At 31.7% G+C, this 24,330-nt stretch overlaps 2 protein-coding genes and 1 long non-coding RNA gene across 3 annotated transcripts in view; 1 reads left to right on the top strand and 2 right to left on the bottom strand.

Moving 5' to 3' along the window:
- The window catches only part of LOC148285113 (CD9 antigen-like), a 66,644-nt gene extending 60,694 nt beyond the window's left edge, over window positions 1-5,950 (bottom strand). Inside the window, exon 1 of the mRNA XM_088230261.1 lies at window positions 5,571-5,950. Within this exon, the coding sequence (XP_088086387.1) occupies window positions 5,571-5,636 (66 nt within the window). The 5' untranslated portion in view covers window positions 5,637-5,950. The remainder of the gene's footprint in view (window positions 1-5,570) is intronic.
- A 165-nt stretch (window positions 5,951-6,115) lies between these two features.
- On the top strand, window positions 6,116-19,825 carry Cap-H2 (Chromosome associated protein H2). The gene is made up of 8 exons (XM_088230130.1): window positions 6,116-6,257; window positions 6,404-6,539; window positions 6,639-6,823; window positions 9,179-10,116; window positions 11,616-11,669; window positions 14,814-15,064; window positions 16,516-16,758; window positions 18,285-19,825. The coding sequence occupies exons 1-8, from the start codon at window positions 6,229-6,231 to the stop codon at window positions 18,387-18,389; spliced, it is 1,941 nt and encodes a 646-aa protein (XP_088086256.1). The 5' UTR covers window positions 6,116-6,228; the 3' UTR covers window positions 18,390-19,825.
- LOC148285111 (uncharacterized) lies at window positions 17,094-23,703 on the bottom strand. Its single transcript, XR_015822927.1, has 3 exons — window positions 23,588-23,703; window positions 23,280-23,360; window positions 17,094-17,198 (listed from the first exon to the last, which is right to left on the bottom strand). It is a non-coding gene; the product is annotated as an uncharacterized LOC148285111 (long non-coding RNA).
- Between the last annotated feature and the right edge of the window lie 627 nt (window positions 23,704-24,330).

The raw sequence follows: 24,330 nt of genomic DNA, 5'->3' as shown, positions 1-24,330 counted from the left end.
TGTTATGGCTTAATTTTGAGATGTATTTTTCTAAAGTGGATTTTTGTAATTATATTTCTATGTAAATTAATATATGTATGGAAAAGTAAACAAATTAAAAAATGACAGGTCATAAGCCCCGTAAATGCCCAGACTTCCATATTCCCTTCTCAATAATGTTTTCCCTCTTTGTTACAATAAATTTAAATTTAAATTATAATTTATAGTCTTTTCGCTAGTAAATTAATATATGTATGGAAAAGTAAACAAATTAAAAAATTAAAAAATGACAGGTCATAAGGCCCCGTAAATGCCTAGACTTCCATATTCCCTTCTCAATAATGTTTTCCCTCTTTGTTGTAATAAATTTTAAATTTAATTTATAGTCTTTTCGCTAGTAAATTAATATATGTATGGAAAAGTAAACAAATTAAAAAATTAAAAAATGACAGGTCATAAGCCCCGTAAATGCCTAGACTTCCATATTCCCTTCTCAATAATGTTTTCCCTCTTTGCTGCAATAAATTTTACTTTTAATTTAAATTTATAGTCTTTTCGCTACCAGTTATACCACACACAAGTTGCACATTGAACTAAAATAAATAGTCTGTTTGCTTCTGGTTTTGTTCGTCTTCCCAAAAACAGTGATCATGCACGCTGCCGGTTTCGGATTAGAATGTCTGAATTTTTCTATATTCCTAACATTAAAACTAACAAACATTCTACCATCATTGTTCTTTTTCTGATCCCTTAAAACATGTATGTATATATATTTTTCCTTTCTGACAACTTTTTTGCTCGTTGAAAATGGCCCTGAAAATGAAGTATTTGGGTGCGCAAATATTTATTTTTAATGAAAAAAAATCATATAATATAAAAGCTAACATCACCAAGTCATGGGGAAATTAGTTGTGTCGTTTATCAATAAGAGTTTGTGTTTATCAATAAGAATTTGAAAGAACAAATCCAAAATCCTACTACAAAACCAAAACGAAAAACAAACCAAATAACCATAGATAAAGCAAGACAATAATTGTCCAATAATAAATATATATAATTTCAAGAATAAATTTCAAATTGATTATTTTTTACGTCCCAATTTATCGGCTACTCATTTTTAATTAATGTATCATATTTATTTTTCATAGTTCTTTTTAAAATTCGGGATGAAAAATAAGTATCCTATTTTCCTTCTCACCTTTCCGGCTATCCCTATGCAAAAAAATATGACAATCGGTCACTCCGTTGAGACGTGAAGGAAACAAAAACAAACACACTTTCGCGCTTATAAATTGACTACAAAAGTACCCCCTCTACCCGCGTAAAGTTGCCAGACCGTGAACAATATACACAAATATAATAAAATTTCGTGTGACGTTATATTTTACCACAAAAAATATTTTACAGACTGGACTATAAAAAAACCGGTACTTTTTTAAGGCAAACGTAAAAACAATCGTTTGGTAATTCAGTAAATCAATGCCGTTTAATATTATACTAAGAATAATTACTAGAAACCCGGGTAAAAAATTCGATTACCCTGGCAATCCTAACAAAATGTCCACCTAGTTTTATTTAACAATCCGACAGATGGTAAAATAATCTAATTATTAAATAATATTCTTTGTGAATTCGCTTCTTACACATGAAATGTGATCCTACCGTATTCCCCTTTAATCTCAGCAGTATTTTGACACTTACAAACGACACAACACAGCGTAATTGAATTTAAATCGACAGTTGCGTACTAACCGACGCCAACGTCTACAGAGTACCTAATGGCCAAAACGTGAAACTATTCATTTATAAGTAGTTTAGTCGGCTTCAGTGAGATGCGCGTTCGCGGTTTCTGGACTATTATAATTCTATGCGTCCGGAGGGCTTTCATGTGACAGGTATGAAATTAAAATTAAAGAGTTTTATAGTACAAGTTTATATTATGTAGGTAATAAACAACAATTAAAAATAAAATAAAAAGGATCGCACGACATTATACTTTATAGATATAAAGATAAAACAATGCATAAAAGTAGGTAGGTACATAATTAAATGTGTTAAAAAAATTATAACAGTTTTAAGGGAAAAGTTAACTTTACAGCGGGTATTATTAAAGTGTAGGTAAGCAAAATAGAAAGTCAGCGTGATTTTTACAGCATTCAAATAATTTGTTTTTTTTTTTTTTTTTTAAGTTATAATATAATATATACTTAAAACTAGACTAAAAATGGTCTCAAACTTATAATTATCAATATATGAAATGTGTCAAAAATAAATTTATATTACACAAGAATAGAATTTGGAAAACCATAAATAAAATATTTGTACATATTTACCATTGTAAATTAAAAATAAAATGAAAAAATAATATTGTATTTGCCTGCATGCTGTCGCTGATTTCCCTTTTGAATTTATTATTATTCAAATTGAAGATATCACTCGCATTGGCTCCAATAATATTATAATACAAGTTGCATATTCTATAAATGCACGAATTTTTTGCTGCATTAGTGTTTACATCGGTGCAGTTAAATAATCTGGTGTGGCGGGTACGTTTAAGAGGTACATGGAAATTAATTAAACTTAGTAAATTGGGGCAGTCAGTAATACCATTTAAAAGCTTAAATAGAAACATTAAGTCAGCAATCTGTCGTCTATTATCCAAAGAGTTTATCTTAAAATGTACTCTCGCTTCATTATAATTATTAAATTGGTAATTATTTCTGTATGCTAGACATTTAATTAGTTTATTTTAGACTGTTTCTATTTTTATTTGAGATTTTCATAGTATGGGGACCAGATTAAAGTTGCATGTTCAAGCCGACTTCTGACAAATGTGTTATAATTTTTTTTTAGGGTATTTATATCTTATTATCTTATTTATTTATATTTTATCGTTGTAAGAATTTTTACTCTAAAACCAGACAATGGAAAACGAATCATATCAACTCTTAGTCCGACCAGCGTAGTCCGACAATTGGAGAATTTACAAAATAATTATTTAACAAGAATTTCAATAGTCTAGATTTATTTAGCACTCCATAATAAATAACAAACTATTCAGAATTAGAGAATAGACGTTGTATTTTTTTGTTCCTTTTCATCAAATCAAATGTAATTTTGATTTAATGTAAATATCAAATCAAATCAAATCAAATTAAGTTGTACGTATACGTACGTATTTACGTAGGTAAACATTACAATATATAAGACCCTCAATATTAAAGATGGCCAACTGCATATTTAATACTTGATAAAATAGCGTTTCTTGTTACGTTTTTTTTTTAATAAATAAATATTAGCGTTCTTATAATTTACCCTAATATTTCAATTTTGGTGGCCGTTTTCAACGAGTTGTAAATAACTCACTATTAGAAAATGGAAATCAAGTTGGGGTAGAGTGGGGTTTGAACTTTGGACCTCCGGCCCGTGAGTCCGCAACATTAGCCACCGGACCACAACCCGATTCAATGTTAACCTTTGGGTTAATCGTTCAAAGTGTTAATGGCACCAAAAAAAAACACATATATATTTTTGTAAATATTTAAATTAAATAGTGCTATTACGGATTTTCGAAATTTTCTCAAAAATATGTGTGGAATAGTTAGGCCATCTTTGATACTGAGGGCTTCTTGTATACACGTTTGTAGGTTTTTTTTTAATGTAGCCACCGTATACGTATAAAGAGGTTTCGGTGTGTGTATTTTCAATTGAAGTACCTATTTGTGTATTTTATTTTTGTGTCGAAAGTCAAAACTTATGTAATGTAATCCACTTGACATACAAATAAAGTGGTTGTTTAACAAAACGATAAACATTAGGCTGCATAAAGTTGAATGATTTGGGTCTTAAGTGTTTTAAAACGCAACGTAAAAAACATGGAAATTAATTTGGAAACATCTAGAACAATAATGAGGAACTTCAGCCCTACGGGAAATAGGATACAAAACATGTTTTCTTACGCGCGGTAAAAATTAGAGCATTCAATTATAGGGCGAAGTTTCTTAAAATTATACTAAAAAAAATATTTTAATAAAAACAAACTACTTTGAACGACGTCACTAGTGCATGTGAATCAACCAACGATAAGATAGCCGTGGAAGATTTCCGGTTTACTTACCGTCAACGGACCAATCGGCAATCGAACTGACCGAGAAGAAGCGGAAGAGAACTTAAGACGTCACACGCCGAGTAATTTCAGAAAAAGAAAACTTTAAAAAAATCAAAGCGCCGGTACCTAATTGTTACATATACATATTTATTGTGTATGCAGATAATTAGTAGAATTCCATAATGAAATTTGGTAAGGTATCCAAATAAAACACTTTTATTGGATTTAATTCTGCTTTTTTTTAAAAATATATGTGACGCGTTTCGTCTTGTTAGGGCATTATCAAACTGACTTAAATATTTACAAAGTATCCTTATGTACTAAAAATAATTGCTGTTTAATGATATAGGTGTATAATAATCATTAAGGATACTTTGTAAATATTTAAGATAGTTTGATAATATTTGAAAAAAAAAGTAGAATTAAACCCAATAAAAGTGTTTTATTTTGGATACCTTACCAAATTACATATAAATGTGTATGAATAAAAATGCGACGCAACCACAAAAAATAATGCAAATATTCGTTGTATTTTATTTTCATAAATCACTTGAGTTTCTCGAGGTCGATTTTCCAAGAAAATGGAGCTCAGTGAGATCAGACTGCATTCAGGATTCGGATTAGCGGGGGTTTAAATTGTAAATCCTAACACACAGATATGATCTTATATACATGATATAGTATAGATTAAATAATCTGCTGTCTAAATTTTAATATAAATTTATCTATCCTAACAGATGTTTCGCTTCGAAGGCGAACAAATGGTATTTTTCGGCGCTTTTTGGTATAAGCGAGTAGAAATATCAAGAAAAATAATTTTATAGTCTAACATTTGTTCATACATCGAACATTAAAACTTCATGAGATAATTTTTCATTCATAGTTCCTCATTTTGGCTCTGTATGGATGGATCACACGTTGACGTAATCCAAATATTTTATGATACATCTCCTCTCGAATGTAATATTCATGACTAATAAATAAACACATTATTTTAATGCTTAAAATAGATGTGAACTGGTAGTATATTATTTAAAAACATGTCGAAAATAAGCATAGCCAAATCTTACGACAGCCTCGTTTCACCTAAGTACAAGTTTTTTGCACAGCTTTTTTATAAAATAGATTTTATTTTAAATTCTAACGTAAACATTGTTTTCAAAAGAGTTATTTATATTCGCTATTGTTGGTTTATAGAGTCGTAAATAATCAAATCTATTGATCTGGTTCCAAGTATTTGATTGAAGAATTAAAGGGATATCATTTAGCATCACAAGCTATTGTAGAAAATAATTCTCTCGTGGGCGGATAATGTATGATCGGACTCGGCGGTGACATGGATCGAAAATTGGAGATTATAACAGAGATGAAAACTGCAAGTAGTCTGCCAAATCACTTGGTTACCTACTCGTCATAACAGAATAGAATTTAGATATAATATTTTAAGAAATGTTAATTTATAAAAGTGCGCAAATACACTTACCCAAAATATGATGTTTATTAATACGTATAAGTATTTGATCACGTTGTAACATCCTGACAGTGCCATCGTGGATTTTATCCTTCACGGGCTAATAATAACAAATCAAATCACAATATATTTTAAACGTCACAACACAAAACTCGCACAAGTCAACACAGTAGTTGCACCAAAACTTGATTCGTTCAAACGTTGTGAAGTAAACACACAATGTAGGTAATGAAGAACGCGAGTGAAGTCGTATTATTTAAGAGATTCGGTTTCAAAAATTAGGGCGGACGCCAATATACTCGTTAAGAAAAATTTTTAGCCGCGAATTTAAAGCCGCGCCACGCAGCAAACACCACCGTATTTTTCTGAATCTACAAACTGCTATGAACAGCGAACGAATTGAGCGCAAAATCAAAATTACAACAAAACGAAAATTTAAAGAATCAACATGTGTACAACATAACGATAAAATTGTTGCCATTGGTAAAACACAAATACCCTAATGAATAAGCGTACCTACTTTAAATTTTGTTCCGCCTTTCGCGGTAGGCGGTTCCGATTACGCTGTCAAGAGAAAGCGAACGATGCTTTGACCCAAACAAAAATTAAATGGCCGCCGCGAATTTGGCCGTCGTATTAGCTATTTTTCCTATTACGTACAACATTTTCAATGGACGACGATTTGCCGATACTGGACGGGTGGGTGTTTTATTTAATGTCATTTTGTACTATTTATCAGCTATTGTTATCTCATTTAAAGCTAAAATTGGTTTGTTTTTGACAATGTTGACAATTTGCCTTCTGCTATATTTACGTACATGAATTGTTTTGACATTTGTTTTTAGGTACAATGTTTGTTTGAGAAAAACGCGCCAGGGTAGTGAATGCTCGATGAATTCCCAACGCTTGGAGGAGATTGTCTCGGCTCTTATGAAGCCTATTAAAGACATGAAACAAAATTTTGACATGGACCTAAATTCAGTATGTACTTTCCCGCTTTACATCACGCTTCCGCATTTTGCACATTATCCGGCTGTCTTCTGTCTTCTGACTTACAACTCAAACCTTCGCCTGTTACAGCTACTGGAGGAGTATTTAACTGAAGCAGGTCTGCGACAGCTCAACGGGCTCAGAGACGAGGTTCTGCCCAATTTTTCAGAAGTGGCATTGCTACTTCAGCAATCTGCAAACATCTACAGCAAAAAGGTGGACTATTTGTGGCAACAAGTCCGGGAAATAGTCAGATCTTTCGGCTCCGAGGACTGGTAAGAATACCCTTTGCACAAAAGTAACCTCAAAGGTCCTTGATTGTTTACAAGCTTCGCATAACCTAGTTTCGCACATATTGTTACTTGATCACTAAACCGCTTTGTTTACACACATTGAATTGATGCAATTCTCCACATTCACATATGGTATCCACATGTGTTTATTTAATACCCTTTTATAATAAACATTAGGTATCACATATTGAAAAACACATAATATTTTGCACAATTCAGCGAAAATGTATAAATCTACAACAACAACAAACCATCACTCCGTTTCCCCGTAAGGGTAGGCAAAGAGGATAGAACGCCACATCACTCTATCGTTGCATACAAATCTCGCTTCTCTACATTCATACATCTTCTCATGCACGCGCGCCGATTATTCCGACTTTTGACAAGTCCATCTTCAAGTATTTGTTGGATTTGGTCATGCCATGTCTTTCTCGGTCTACCTTTATTTATGCATCCATCAACATTCGCATTGTAAATATTCTTAGCCGTTCTTTCGCTGTCCATTCGTTCTACATGTCCAAACCAGCGCAGAGCTCCTTTCTTGATTTTGTCTATAATGCTTGTCTCAGCCTTACATAAGGTACGGATCTCAACATTTGTGCATCTATTGTACATAGTTTTACCACACATTCGCCTGAGAGATCGCATTTCGACAGCATTCAGCCTACTTTCATCCCTGTTTTTCCAAGTCCATACTTCGCTCCCATACATCAGGGTCAGGACCAGGACTCCGTTGTGAACTGCTAATTTTGCCTCTTGCGACAAACATTTATTTGCCAAGGTTGAGTTAAGTGCTTCGTTCACTCTGTTCCCAGCACTCACCCTCCTTTCAATATCTTTCACAGTCATTCCATCCCTAGTGAACATACTTCCCAGATACACAAATTCCTCTATTTGTTTTAGTATATCTCCATTCACAGTGATTTCACATTTAGTCATACTTTCATTTCTTACAAAAACCATTACATTCGATTTATCAACATTCATCAGCAAATCGCTTCCCTCGCATACATCGTAGACCTTTGTTACCAAGAATTGCAGTTCCTCTTTGTTGTTAGCAAGAAGCACGGCATCATCAGCATACAAAAGGCAATTGACAAATCTAGACTAAAGTTAAATGACTCTTCATGCATATGGTTTAACAAAATTAAAGATTACATTATTTTAGAAAAATAATTGTTCATAACCACTTAACAAATAACAACTGAGATAGATTAAGTTAACTAATATAAACACAACATTAATATTATTTGAATGCATCAAGACTTATCTATTTGAAGCCTTCACGGAAGAAGATACAATTATAGTAATAATATTTGACTCATTTATATAGCGTCATTTTTGTGAAAAATCACCTCTAGGGCGCTTTACAATTGTATACCTAAACTTAGATTCTAACAAAACTAAAGTGACATATTATATTATCAGATTTAAAATTTAAGGGTATGATAGTCTAAAGAAGTGAGATTTTAGTTGGGATCTGAACTGACTGGGACTGTCGATGATTCGTAAGTTTGAAGGCAATTGGTTCCAGGCAGTGGGGCCGTCAACGGCAAAAGCACCATCTCCAATTGTAGTGTTTGAGGAGCGCTGGATTTCGACAAGTTTTTGTCTTCCTGAATCAAATGCTGACCTAAGAGTTTTCTTTGACAAGTATTTTCCCCAATACAAAGGTCCGATAGGTATCTTGGAGCCATTTCATGAAGGGATTTGAACACTGTCCAGCAAAGCTTGTATTTTATTCTCGCTGGGCTTTTTAACCAGTGCAAATCTCGAAGATGTTGTGAGATGTGAGAATATTTTTTTACTCCCGTACTAAGCCTTGCTGCTGCATTGAAAACAGATTGAAGTTTATTAGTTACTTAAACCAGCCAATGACAGGTCATAAGCCCTGTAAATGCCTAGACTTCCATATTCCCTTTTCTAAAATGTTCTCCATCTCTGTTGTTATTTGTTAATCTTAATGACTCCCTTGGGGGTGAAATCGAGTCTTTTGTCTACAAAAATTTAGACAAACTCAAAATATTGTAATATGACCACGTACCGATTTTTCAGTTTTGAGACCTACCAGTCTCTTCGGAAGGACACTAATTACACTAACATGCAAATTATATTATACACCTTTAAAATGAGTAATTTTTAGTTAAACATTAAAACACTTTGCTTGTATCTTCCTCCGTGAAGGCTACAAATAGATAAGCCTTGATGCATTCAAATAATAATGTTGTGTTTTTATTGCTTAACTCAAAAATGTTGTTTTTAAGTTAGCTAGTTGTAGTAATTACCTCGCGATATATGAAAAATAAAAATAACGTATTAATTTATTTATTATTTTAGTGACGCAATTGAGGAAGGCGATACAGAAAATCGGAAAAAGCAAGGCCGTACAAAGAGAAAAACAGAACTCTTGAATTTTGAGCTCATAGACCTCGAAGAAGCCACAAATATAAATTTAAAAGAAGTAACGGAATCAAAACCTCTGCCTATTCTACCGAAAACCTTCATTCAGTTCGAACCTCGGATCATATCGGAAAACGATGTCCAGATAAAGGATTACAACGGAGTACTGATCGGCGTGGCGACTGATTTCCGCTGCAATTGGAACACGGACATAAACGGGACACTCTGCGATGATTTGGACTTTTGTCCGGACAAAGAAACACCTTCCACTTTTACCAACATCGATTCAGAGACAGAATCTCCGACAGACTCCGGGCACTGCTCCGACTACACTGACGGAGCTGTTTCAGACACCCCCATAAACCTTCCTTCCGAGACGGAATGCCACTCGGGGCCTGACGTGATGAGCCCCACATCAGAGACAGAATACCCGAGTATGTTAGCTGATGAAACGAGCGCATCTTTACTAGATGAAACTCACCTTTCTGTATTACCCGAAGAAACGCCCGTAGTTGAACTGCAAAGTAAAGAGACAAAAAAGAGGAAATTAACAGATGGCTCGACGCCGGTTAAAGCCAAAAATTCCAAATACGATATGGAGAAACCGTTTTCTGGGACTGCGGCCATTTTAAATCTCCAAAACTGTTGTTTTTCCCTCCCCGCGAGCATGATTGCGAAGGTCGTGGAGAGGAGAAAAAATAAACTCAAGAAATTGAGAAGGAAAATGAATAAATTAGATTGTAATCATTTTGATCTGAGCACAGATTATCTTTTGGATACTTTTGTGCTGAAATTAGAATCTAAAGCTGCCATCAGCTGGCATAGGAAAGAAATTCTTAGATGTTTGAAGGTTCTCTCTACAGATTGGGAAAAGGGTAAGAAACAAACATATTTCAACCTCTTATGGGACACTTTTGAAATAACATATTTCAAACCCAATTAAATCAATATAAAACAACTTTGTTTTCAACCACTTTTTTCTACTGACTGGTTTCAAAACTACACAAGTTTTATCAAGGTATAGGTACTTAACTAATTCATTCTATCCTATTTTCTTTTGACAGTGATTATTAAATATTACATTGATACATATGGAGCTAATAAGAAAACAAAAATCAGTGGTTAGAAACAAAGTTGTTTTAAATTAATTTTATTATAATGAATAACCACAAAGTTAGTGCTCCAAATTTAAATTGTATCTAATTAAATACATATCTTTTTTATTAAGAGAAACTTACTGCATTTGCAAATCTATAGGCGGGGGGAACAATCACATAAGTCAACTTATAGATATTTTTTTATTTGCTCATCTTGTAGTTTTGCACCTATGTTCACACATGTTCCAAAACACAGAAGTCAAATAACGTTATTAAGGATAGTATTATCAATGTAATTTATCACACAAAATAAATTTATTAGTTATTTAAATTTATTTCAACAGAGAGGGAAAAAGTTTTTGAGAAGGGAATATGGAAGTCTAGGCATTTACAGGGCTTATGACCTGTCAATGGCTGGTTTAAGTGGCCACTTTACACACTGTGTAACATTAAATTGCAAAGGTTATCCGTCATTCGAAAGAAAATTTTCTGCTCTATAAGAAATTTTGTTTGCCTTTACAAGCTTTCAAAATGGAATGTCACATAGATGAAAATGAGCATTTTCGACACCTTCTGTTTGGGTTCAATTGAGGGAATAAATCTACCAAAGCTCCTTGCGATATTTGCGCAGTGTACGGTGAAGATGCTATGTATTGACTAATTTGTTGTAAAAAAAAATAATTGAGTAAACTTGCAGATTACCCAAATTCTTTGAAGATTCTCGATTTGGAAAACAGTATTTCAAACATAATTTCTTAAGGACTATTTTTCTTTGAGATGATACTTTTGACATATGACTCGTAACACATGTGGCGCTCGACGCGGCATTTTAATCGTAATGATAATACCTAACACTGACTAAATTCACTGTGCTATTTTTTATAAACTTTCATATGAGTTATGTGTTAAATGAATGGATAATATAGCTACACAATATAATATATTATGAAGTTACGTTGTTTGAGTTGATTTTATAGATGAGAGTTGTTGCATCACACAGAACCACAGAAAAATTCGCAATTTATAGTATATATTACTTGCATTATATTATGCACCTACTATGTAGGTACAAATAAATGATATTTTATTAAAGCTTATCTGTAAATAAAATCTCCATTCCCCACTGCGTCATAACCCTAAAACATATTTAATTTTAAGTGTGTAAAATTTTAAGAATTTTATTTAGTTTTATGTCAAATAATATGGATTATGAATATTTTTATTTTAATATATTATTTGTGTTAATTGTCTTCTAAATTTATGAAATTTTTTTTTAGATTTCCTTGGATTCCCAGAGGAGCCTTCCAAGTTTTCTGAAATAGATATTGCAGGTTTGTAAAAATATTTTTCCATACCTTTTATAAAGTGCAATGCGTAACATGAACCGACGACAAACACGACGACATTGAGAACCTGATGTTTTATTAAGTAGCCAAACGTAGTTAAGGCTCTCGGCATCCCAGCTAACCGTATCACCTCCGCTTGATGACAGCTGTCACGGAAGTTTTCTGTGTCTGTTCTCTTATTTCTTCATTCCACACAAAGTGAAACCACCGCACCCAAGATTTTTCTGAGACATCTATTCTCAAAATACAGTATTTTGCTGCCCTAGTGAGGTGCTACGATTCGCATCAGTAGAGAATAGGTATTACGCAGGCGTTATATATGATTTTCACTGAATAAATATGAAAAAATACAAATCAACAGTGTGCATGTGTGAGAAGATGCATTTATGTAGAGGAATTCTATGTATGTATAGAGACACATGATGGATTCCGGACACCCCCCCGACACCACAAATTATTTTTAATTTAAAAAAATACAAAAATTATAAAATAATAAATAATTAAAGTGGTGTGTTGTTCTATCCTCTTATGGCTGGAAAATGACGTGATATTATTATTTCATTGATATGTGAATGTGTAATGTATTTATTTAGATAGTTATTAACAATTAGTTGGCCTGGTGGTCATGGTCAGTGCGTTTGCCTACCATGCGAGAGGTCTCGGGCTCGATTCCCGACATGGTTGACATGAAATATTTATTTAAAAATATGTTTTTATACTAGAATATGGCGGGAAAGGAGATGATGATGATGAATCAACCAGTTATGACTTGCATTATACGCAATATGTACAAAAATAATTTCAGTTACTATATTACCAGTTATTAAATTCAGACTGTTCAGAAATTGAAAACTGAAATTCAGAATGTTTCCTAATTTTTTTCTTCCTATTTTTCATTCTTCATTTTATGGAATTCTTTGACCAACTTTGTATGCGTCATCTCCCTGTTTCTGGAGTTTACGCAAGGCTTGTTGTATTTATTTATTTATTTAATGAACGCCCAAAGGGCTCTTATAATATTTGGTTAAGAAGTGTATACAGTATTATAGTAATTGACACAGAATTATTTCACTAAAATGATAATTATAAAAAAGAAAAGAAAAAGGAAATAAGTAAAGATGAATAGAAATAAAAAAGAGGAGAAATGAGGGGATGGCCATTCAATGGAAAGGATAGCTAATTTGATAGCAGCTGGAGTGGTGTGGAGCCAGCCAGAAGTCCAACAGCTCAGCATAATTATTAGCAGTTCTGTGGATGCTCACCAGGGGAGGGGAGAATGGTGGGGAAAGTGTGTCCTATTGTACTCGCACTGGAACATGTGTTGGGAGTCTGGTGGTCCGCGTGGGTACATGAAAGTTGATCAGGGACAGTAGTTTTGGGCAATCCATTATGGTGCATATCACTTTGTGCATTAGAGTGAGGTCAGCAATTGTCCTTCTGGTGGAAAGCAATGGTTTTCTCATCACAAAACGATATGCTGTATCATTTCCTTCGCATAAATATGTTTCATTTTTCTAATTTTGTTTTTGATGTTCCATACTTATTTTTTTTTTTCGCCTCTTTTATTGCATGTTTTTTGACACCAACCTTCGAAGAGATCCGATAAAAATTTAATAGAATGTACAATGATTTTTCTTTTCAATCATTAACTGACAAACTTCCATTTGTTGACAGTAATGTTATTTGCCACTTGGAAAAACTGGCACACTCTTGTTTGTCCAAATTTCGTGTGTGTGCGTGTTGAGTGTGTATTCACCTAATCTATTTACAGACATAATTAACACACTGTGTCATTGATCTTTCATACTACTATAGTTGTTAAAAATAAATAAATTGTGTTGCCTCCACTGGCTGGGATGTTGCGTGCCGAAAGAAACATTTGACATAATTTTGAAACATGCTCTAAATACATATTAATCAAAATATTACTTTTACATTTATCCTACAAGTAACACTACAAATAACCAACTATTTTTACCTATTTGGTCTGATCCACTCTTCAATCCGTTCGCAATCCGCCTGCATTATCCAATGAGGAAGTTCAGTGGTTTTTAATTTTTTTTAAATTTGTTATAAGACAATTTTTTTTGTATTTCTGAAATTACTGCTCGTGTGATGTCTCAAGTTCTTTTCCGCTTCATCTCTGTCAGTTCTGCCGATTGGTCCGTTGGCAGTATGTAAACTGGAAATCTTTCACAGTTCTCTTATCATTGATTGATGAACTAGCAATGTCGTTCAAAGTAGTTCATTTTTATGAATTTTTTTTGTACATTTTCAATGTTTTCATTTTTACCGCACGTAAGAAAACATTTTTTGTATCCAATTTGTCATGGGGCTGAAGTTCCTCATTCTTGATAGCAATTTTAAAGTGTTAGTATTTAATTAGCTTTAGATATATTCTCATAATTTTTCTACATTTTGTAAATTTGTACTGTGTGAGGTTTAATTTAATAAATCTAACATGGAGTTGTAGGCAAACTATAATTTGAACCAGATCAGAACACTAAATTCGTCAGTATTTTTGTTTGCATACTGTTTTATACTCTCTAAAATTATACACACATTGTACATAACTAAATAACATGAATTATTATCAATATTCTGTCAGTATGCATGATCAAAGTGACGTTACAAGCGAATTACATAATTGCGCATATATATTTCCTTCTCCCTCTAATGCATAATTTTACACCATGAAGCATAGTCTATCTCCTTCAAGTCGCGGTTTTACCAGATCTGATATTTTTCATACAAATTTAGGATAAAAGTTTGTGCAAAACAAAATATGCACGGTGATAGTATCGCATGTGTTAGATGACAAAATAAGGCTAGAGTCGATCTCGCTTGATCTTTTGGTGCTAGTATTAAATAAAATATACATACATAATCCCTGTTTCTTTGTATTACGTACTTTTGCTATAAATTATTAGTTTATACATATTTTTACTAAGAAACGGTCCGTTAGAGTCTTCAAGATGTCACAAAAGCGGTGAAATCGGTTATTGGTTATTCAAAATTTGTAGAACTAAGTACCCCTCATCCTTTTCTAAAATAAATTACAACAAACTTTCGCTAACAGATTAAAATGTTTTGATGTATTTTTAATCAACTTCTATATAATTTTTACAGGATTCCGAGGCTTTACGTGCGCTGAGTATGAATCCACATACAAGAGATATTCTCACCGCAGGTCCTTATACAGCGCCGTACTGGGAACGGACATTAACACTTGTAAGAAAACTTTTGAGGACGATGGCTGCCACTCGGATGACGATGGAGACAATAGGGATTACCCGAACCTTGACTACAACCAGGAGAAGGAGAACAGCATCATCGAGCGGTTAAATAGCAAAGCCAGTGATAATCAAGCCTTACAATGTGTAAGTATAAATGTTTTTACTCGTTGTAAACATGGCACAAGGACTTTTGCAGGATTGAATACAATGAGGAAGTTCACTGGTTTTTTTAAAATATCAGGGCTATGATTTTTTTAAGTTTTGTAATTTTGAAATTACTCCACACGTGACGTCACAAGTTCTCTTCGGTGAGTTATGCCGATTGATGAGTGGCTTCCCGCTAACCGGAAATCTGTAATAACACTTCCATCGGTTGATTCTGAAGAACTAGTGACGATGTTCAATGTAGTTTACTTTTTTATACTTTTAAAGAAACTTGGCCGTACAATGATGAACTTTAGCACTGCGGGAAATTGGATACAATTTTTTTTTTCTTGCGCCTTGTGAGATTAGAGCATTAAATTGTACTGCAAAGTTTCTTAAAAATGTAAGCAAGAAATAATTATAAATATTTTAATAAAAATTAACTATTTTGAACGACGCCACTAGATCATATGAATTAATCCATGATAAGAGAGCTGTGAAAGATATCCGGTTTTACCCAACGTAAATGGACCAATCGGCAGAACTGGCAGATAATAAACGGAAGAGAACCTCTGACATCACATGCGGAATGATTTCAGAAATACAAAATTTTAAAAAATCGTGGCACTGATAATACGATATATAAAAATTTAAAAAAGTCTATTAAAATGTTTTTTTTTTTTTTAAAACCACCGAACTTCCTCATTAAATGCTCTAATTTTTAACACATGTAAGTTTTTTTAAATTTAACATACCTGATTTCCCGTAGCACTCTTCTCTTTCTCATTCTCTCTCTCATTCTCTCCCTCATTCTCCCTCATTCTCTCCCTCATCCTCTCCCTCATTATGTATATGACATGTGTATACACACATAAATATATGAAACTAAAAACATAAACAATAGTTATAAAAACACAAACAAAATAACTGTACAATTTTTATGTGAAAAATAAGTTTTTTTATTTCTTTTGTTCATTTCATTAAAGAAAAATATTCCTCTGTAAGTATAATGATGTTGTGCTGTGGTTGCTTTTAATTTTGGAATTAAGATGTTACCAGTTGTTCTAGGTTGCGTACTTACGTTTTGTAACATAGAAACACTACTATTTATGTTGTCTTTATGAATTTTAAATAACGATTTTATATCTAAAACCCTAAATGTCTTAAAAAGTTGGACAGTGGAAAAAGTAGACGGTTTTTTATATAACTTTGAAGTTAATAAAAGTACCCGTTAATCAAAGTAAAAGCAAGCTATACTCTCTGAATTTTCTTTCAGTAACATGAAAGATGTCGATGTTAGAAATAGATACGGTTGAGTAAAGACATTGCTCTTCTTACTGACATTACCATTGGCATGCTAGTATCAAAAATATAAAATTATCCACTCTATTTTCAAATTCTTCATACGCTCGGAGACGGAACATGATATTTATAATCCGTGAACATTTCAGTCTAAAGAACAGCTGGAGATCAGCCAACGGGTGCAGGAGTGGCACAACTCTATCCACGCCAACTTACTGAAGGCCGAACGGAGGAAGGACTTCGACGTTTGGGCGTACGGATCCCAGGTCCTCATGGCCTTCAAGTCGAATCACGGAGACAGCGCCCCCTCCGCCAACATCAGCTTCCGGGACGTGGTACGGAACAAGCCCAAAGAAGATATCGCCAGATATTTCCTCTCCACTCTCATGCTGGTAAGAAAATTAATGCACAACAAAGTATCCCTAAAATCCTTTAATATTTTCCCACCAAAATGAAACATATAAAATCATTTTAAAAATCAATGCACTACAATGTTTCATAGACCTATTAAATTAATATACCTCCAATAAAATGATATCACACAGAAAATTATTACTTTTATGTTGTTTGATCAATAAATACACGGAGTATGTGTATATAAAAAAAACTCCGCCGTCCTTTTATAGCCCTCTTCATCTTTGAGAACAGGAAAAAGTTTCTGGGGGCTGAAGTCCGGTAAATACGATGGCTGACACATCAATGCGGTATGATTTTTTCGTCAAAAGGTCCCAAACAAGGTGTGAGCAGGCGCTCCGTCATTTTTGGCGTGAAATAATCTTGAAAATTCATTGATCATACCAAAACGCGTTGATAAAACCAACTCACTTTTCATCTGAAATGGCCGAAAGTTGACAGTTTAATTTTAAACATGTCTACCAATTAAAAAAGAAAAAAAAAATAAGCTATTTTAATTTGAAATTTAAATATTTGTATTTTGGTCTCTTTATTACATCAAATCAAGATAATTTATTACATATGCACCTAATGTGCCAATCCAGAAACTAAATATTGTAAAAAGCTAAGACATTTAAGTTTGTAAGTGAAAATTCTTGATGGAAGTTCATTGTAATTTATTATAGAAATAAAAGACAAGTGATACTTTAATCCACAAATTTGGAATATCCAGTAACGGGTTTCATCGGTTTCGCGACATCTTCGAGACTGGTATTAAGAAATTCAATGTATTTATACAAAACAGAGGTAAGGATAGAGAATTCAAAATTATATGAGAGTAAATTATCAAATTATAAACTCAAGCCTGGATGTTTTGTTAATTCATCACTGTAATTGGGCCTCCTGGCCTGTTGTGCAAAGAAAATAATAATAAAAAAATAAAAAAATATTTTTATCTTAAGGATCATTATCAAAGTGTTTCAGGTTAACTAATGAGTTGATATAATGATATTTCTAATGAGTTTAAGTATTGTATATATATTTTATTTTTAAGGATGGTTGCGACAATCAAAAATAATATATGTACAGTACTTAAACTCGTTAGAAATATCATTATATCAACTCATAAGTTAACCTGAAATACTTGGTTAATGTTCTTAAAGACAAAAATAATTTAATTTAATTTACTTTCATATAATTTTGAATTCTCTATCCTTACCTCTGTTTTGTATAAATACATTGAATTTCTTAATAAAGATATCAGTCTCGAAGATGTCGCGAAAGCGATGAAACCGGTCACTGGATTCCAAATTTGTGGATTAAAGTATCACTCGTCTTTTATTTCTATAATAAATAAATTACACTCTTTGTGACTGCAGAGCTAAAACTTTAAACTTTTTCCTAAACGTTACCTATTAGTAATAGTTTTAAATCTGAAATACTAGTTATATTTTTTAACATTAAAAAGGAGTACATTTTCTTTTACATACTTCTGATTTTTAATATGTATTATGTTTGTTTTCAGGCTAACACGCTGAATGTGGAAATCATAAAAACGGATCCTTTGGAATGCAAAGACTTTAAATTGCGTCTTCTTTCCTTGGAACGGTGTAATAATGATAGTTTATAAGTTTAATCTAACATAATCTATAATAAATACTTGTACATACGTGATATGTATACTGAACACTTAATTAAACCTCATCTTCATGGGTCTGAATTGGCCGGCAATAGAATACCTAGATGTTTTTATAACTACCTACAACAGTAGACCATCTTGAAAATTGCAGTTTTAAGATAATGGTTGTTTTTTATGACATAAATAGAGTCAATATTTTCCTACTATCCACCATTGAATATAGCAAAATATTGGAAAACATACATGATAATGAAAAAATAAATGTATTTCCGTAGTATATCTTTAAGAAACCTATTCTTTGATAATTTGAAGTTTGAGAATTTGATTTTTGAGAATTAAGGAATGTTTTAACTTGTAAAGCACATACAGTTTTGTACATCATTAATTGTTTTGTGTTTTTTAATTTTTAAAATAAAATCCAAAAAAGTAATGCTGTTTATCACCGTCTCACAACTGGCATTTTCAAGATGTCATACAAATTAAATGTTAGTCTACAAAAAAATAGTAAAAAATAATTGAGGGCGCTAAGCCTTGATTGCAATGGGAAGTTAACAGATTTATCGTAAATTGTCTCTAAAAGTAAAATTGAAAATTATCTATGGAAATTTTATGATTTTTTTACCGTTACCGACAAAGATACTTCCAATTTTTAAATAAATACTTACATTTTAGTTTTAAAAAAAAACATTTTTATTCTTTAGGCAATTATAGATAACTCTGTTAACTTTCCGTTTAAATCAGGGCCCGAAGTTTTTACAAATTTCCTCTTATGGTAACACTAAAAAAAAAAAACGGTACCAACAGAATTTTGTGACCTTTAGTAAACAAAACAAGCCACTTATAATGTGGTGTTGTCAGCGTAAAAATCAGTAGTGTTGCCGCTTTTTACTGTTCTCTTGGATTATTTCAAATTTCGTAAAAATATTTAAGCGCCTTAAACTATCAACTATTCAATACATCTTTTCTATTGCCTGTCCGATTCCTACCACTATGCACACATTTGGGTTTTCAGTAACTTACTAAAACGCCTAGTCACTAAACTTCAAATAAAAAATATCAGAATAAATTTTATAATGCATATTTATAAACAGTGTATTGGAAGGCTGTGCTCAATTAAAAGAAAAACTATTTTAAAACTATGTAAATGAGATATTTATATGTTGAAGTGTACGACTGTCCATTGTAAATTTAAACTTTTATACTTGGAATAATACTCCTTTCAGATACCTTACATATTTTAATGCTTTTTCAAAAATTTTATACTGTTTTTCAAAGAGGAAGTTTAGAAATACCTGAAATTATAATTTTAAAATGTTTTCTCAAACGTTAAATTGTATGGCGAAACTCCTCTAAAATATTAGCTCGCAAATTAAAATACCTCTTTGACCATAAAAAAATTCCACAGATTTCGTAGAACAAGAAGAAAATAGACATCACGAGTTAAAAAATTAAGCAGGTATTTAAAAGAATTCCAGTCTAAAAAATCAGAAGGCGTCAACATAAATAAACTTCCTCGTTGTATGTTTGTACATATTTTCTTATGTACTTTCTTTTTTCTAATCAATGTTTTGATTAACGTGCATCTACATTTTTTTTTTGCCTGTACATATTAAGTACATATCAATTGTCAAGTTCACTAGTCATTCGTCTCTGAATTAGTTTAGAGATTATAAGAAAATAAATATTTAAATGGTCGCCTGAAATTCAATATAACTGGACTCTTGTTTTACAAGGTGCAGTGAATATTTTCCACACAATGCCGCGTAAACAAATAATGATAAAATAAAGAAAATGGTGGATAAATGTCCTTGTACGAAAATCTAGTTAAGACTTTAAAAAATATAATTTCTCCGTGTATCTAATTAAAAAAATGGTAACAAAAACTATCAGGATCAGACAATAGATGTAGGTATTCGTTCACGCACATTTGGTGCAACATCGGTTTCATCACCCGAGTTAGCCAGAGCTTGTGTAATATTTTAAAATGAACGCTTCATATTACTGCTAAGCATTGTTAAATTAATGTTCGTAAAAAGAAAGCATCATCATAGTACACGAATTGAAGCGTATCTTGATCATTTAATAGAACATCAGATGCCAGTCCAGGGACTTTAAAAAATTCCGTGTAAAAACACCCTTTTGAAGAAACATTTCATGACAATCGTGTCAGGAATCGAATCTGAGACTTCTTGCATGGTAGGCAGATGCGCCAACCTCTTGACCATAAAGCGGATGCTAAAATTATGCGCTTTGTTTTTTCAAAACCGCCTAAAAAGAATGTAATTTAAACTGTAAAAAATATACACAGTTAATTTAAGAGTCTTCACTCGGGAAACTGTTCTAACGAGAACTGTTCAAAATTTAATTTACATTGTTCACATGTCACTCATATATTTTCTTTATTTCTTTTATCCTAGTCTTGTGTGTGTTTAGTGTTTGGGTAGATTGGCAAAATGTCAGCTTTATTAGTATAACATTTAGGAATGTTTTTGAAATGACACAAGCATTATCTCCATTTAATTCTGTACATTTTTTTAAACAGAGGAAAAAAATACTGTATTCATGAGATCATTTTTTCGGACTATCCTAATGAACTAGACGATCGATATGTATGTGCATATCTATTTATGGAATATATCCTTCAATAAATAACAAAATGATATTCATAACAATTTACATTTTGTTATTAAACTTTAATACACTAGTTTATTTTTAATTATTTGATAAAACTTTTAAGAAATATCAAATAAATTTCTTGCACTCTGCGTACAGTACTACCATTTATTGTAACCATTTTTAATTCCAAAGATATAATTTTATTAGAGGCTTATACTTATCTGTTTGACGTTATGTAATTCCATACATAAGTATAATGTTATTTCTTTTTCTAAGAAAAATTATCTCATTTTATAAGCGCATTGTTTATACGTTTTAAAAGTGACCAAAGATAATAATGTTTTTTGTTTACGAACGTTGTTAAAAATATTCTTTCACAAAAATTTAATTATTTTTCTCATATTTATATTACAACTGACTAAACTGTGCAAAACTATATATTGCATTTATTACACCACTTTTCTACGACATGAATTTTAACTAGCATTCATAAAATCATCAAATGTAGAGCTAACATATTGACAAATTCAAATACATCAATACTATTTTTGTATTTTGTATCAATGTAAAAAAAAAACGTGAAATATTTATTTTTTTAGACTGATTTTTGAAAAAAGTTATTTTTTCTCATATTATAATGAATGCAGTGGAACCTCTATACTTGTCAGTAATCTGTTCCTGGTGGTGTAATGAATCTTATATTTAACAATCTTTTTAATATGTCAAAATCTTTGTAATCATGTACTGGATTTTACAATTGATTGCATTTCATTTCATCAATGGTAAATAACTTTTTTGAGTAGGCAAATGTTACACAGTGGGGCCGACCAATAGCAGATCATAAACCATTTCAATATATTCCCTTCTCAAAAAAGTTCTGTCTTGTAGAAATATCATCAAACTTACATTTATTTCAATACATTATGGTGATAGTAAACTGTGAGTTACATTTTTTTGTCTATTTACACTTCAAAATACATTAACGTTTTATAAATGTTCTTTATTATAAACATCATGCTAATTATTTATGGTCAATTTAATATTTATTTAAGGCAATCTGTAATAAAACAATATTTGAAGAGCTAATTAATTTTGTGATGTTCCATGATGAAACTACGTATTTATTTTATGAAAAATTAGAAAGCTTTCAATAATTATATTCCTACAATCAATAAACAAATTAAAGATGTAGATAATGCCCCCTTAATGATTTTTTTTTAAGCCTTGACAATAAAACAGCCGTGTTCTGAATCTAGTCGGCATATTGAATTTATTTTAGTAATTTTTATACAAAACGAATACGTAGTTTAATTATTATCTGTAATTTTTTCGAGCACTGGTTAGGGGATGCATTAATTTAATCACTAGAACAAAATGCTGATTTAAATTTGTGCAATTTTAAAAATTATATTTTGTTTACGCAAATTGTTAATAATAAATTAATATAGTAAAAACATGTGAAATATACATTTTAGACGCAAAATTTTATTTAATATGTAATTTAGAGCATGTTTAAAAAAAAAAGTTTAATGTTTCCCCACCCCAGTGAGGGAACATTATTTTGAATAAAAAAATTCAAAAACAACAATTGTGAAAGAATAAAAATACACTTAAAATAATTTTTTAAAATTTCTATCACAATAGAAATTATTTCATTATTGTATCCTCCTGTCATCAAAATTATACCTTTTATCTGTGGCTTGGATTCAAACGTGCTGATGTCGTAAATCACTACTTTACAGGGACGTAATAATATGTATACAAGTCTTTTTCTTGGGATTGTATGACCCTATCATTAAGCTTGTGCTTCCTTATCGTCATCATCATCACCTTTCTGCACCTAATGGTGCATAGGGCACTGCATGAATAATAAATCGCAGCGTATCTTGATCATTTTTGTCATATGAAGGTAAGATGATCAGTATTACATTTCAAGTGCCAGTCTACGGGGGCTACGAAATATTCTAGTGGAAAAACACCTTTTTAAATAAATACTCCATGTCAACCATGTGCTCCCTTATACTCTACACAATTTTAAATAATGTAAATTGTGAATAATTTTTTTTGGAGTCTACCAAAATTATAAATTAAACTATTTGTACAACTGCAAACCCTACACATAGTTTTATGTAGGCAGCACTGAATATTTATTATACTAAAGTGAAAAACATTTTCCTAGATATTAGATATTTGGTAATGCGCATATTTTATTTTTCTTAAGACATTATTAATTTTTAATGTTATTTATTACAACTTGGTACTTACTCAGTTTGAAGGTCGTATGCAAAAAAATTGTTGAGAGTATTTTCCTTCATTTTCAGTTATGGTGAATCTTATGATTTTACACTGAAAAAAAATAATTCGGTGTCACATAATTGAAATAAGTTCAACAGACCCCGAATATGCAAAATCATCCTTGAGTGTTAAAGCGAACGACCTCTGTAAATTGGCAAAAAAAATAGATCTGACACTACTAGCCCTTTGAGATCCAAACCATAGATCAACTCAAAATGTGTAGACACAAAAATAAAATTGTATTGTAAACTATTTAAAAAGGAATAATGTATTCTAACCCAATGTTAGCAATTCTCACTACATAATATATTATATTGTAAAAAAGTACTAAAAAAATATTCAAAGAATTCTATCTTAAATATAAATCACTAGAATAAATTCAAAATTGAATGTAACAAATATGTACGTCCATTAAGCTTCAAAATAACAAATGGCTTTATTTGATAGTTTATCTTTTAATTTATTGGCGTATCAATTTTATCAATATTTGAGTCATAGCACTTCACAAAAAACAATTGTTTTACAATTAGTGACCGATCGAAGTTTCGGTTTCGGCCAGTTTTGGCCGCGGTTTTGGTTTCGGACGAAAATTGACCGAAACCTGCGGTCGGTATGTGTCGGATCACTTTTACCTTTTTTCAATTCATTTTTCGAGGGAACAGCACTGCTCAGCAGTGACTTCAGAGAATATAAATGTTAAATTAATATTTTTTATTTAGATATAAAAGTTGACTAGCGATTATTTGAGGTTGATTTTTAAGATCTACCTATTCATCGGGCACAAAATAGTACCTGAATTGATATGCAATTAAAGCACCTACTGTTTATTTTTTAAGTTTTTTTAATACATATTGTGTATTTTTGAAACCGTGGAATTTTTTTACCATTCATGATTACTTTGAAATGCAAGTGGTGATTTTACTAGATAATAGAACTCTGTATTCAACATTTAAACACGTCAATTACAGAATGAGGAAGTTCCTTTATTTGTTAATAGACTATCAACCAAGCAAAAAAAGCA

The sequence above is a fragment of the Micrasema longulum genome, unplaced genomic scaffold (genome assembly GCF_059751315.1).
Source record: "Micrasema longulum isolate JH-2025_06_02 unplaced genomic scaffold, ASM5975131v1 h1tg000059l, whole genome shotgun sequence".
Lineage (NCBI taxonomy): Eukaryota > Metazoa > Arthropoda > Insecta > Trichoptera > Brachycentridae > Micrasema > Micrasema longulum.
Note: the sequence above shows the minus strand (reverse complement) of the source record. Positions and strands in the feature narration are given on the sequence as shown.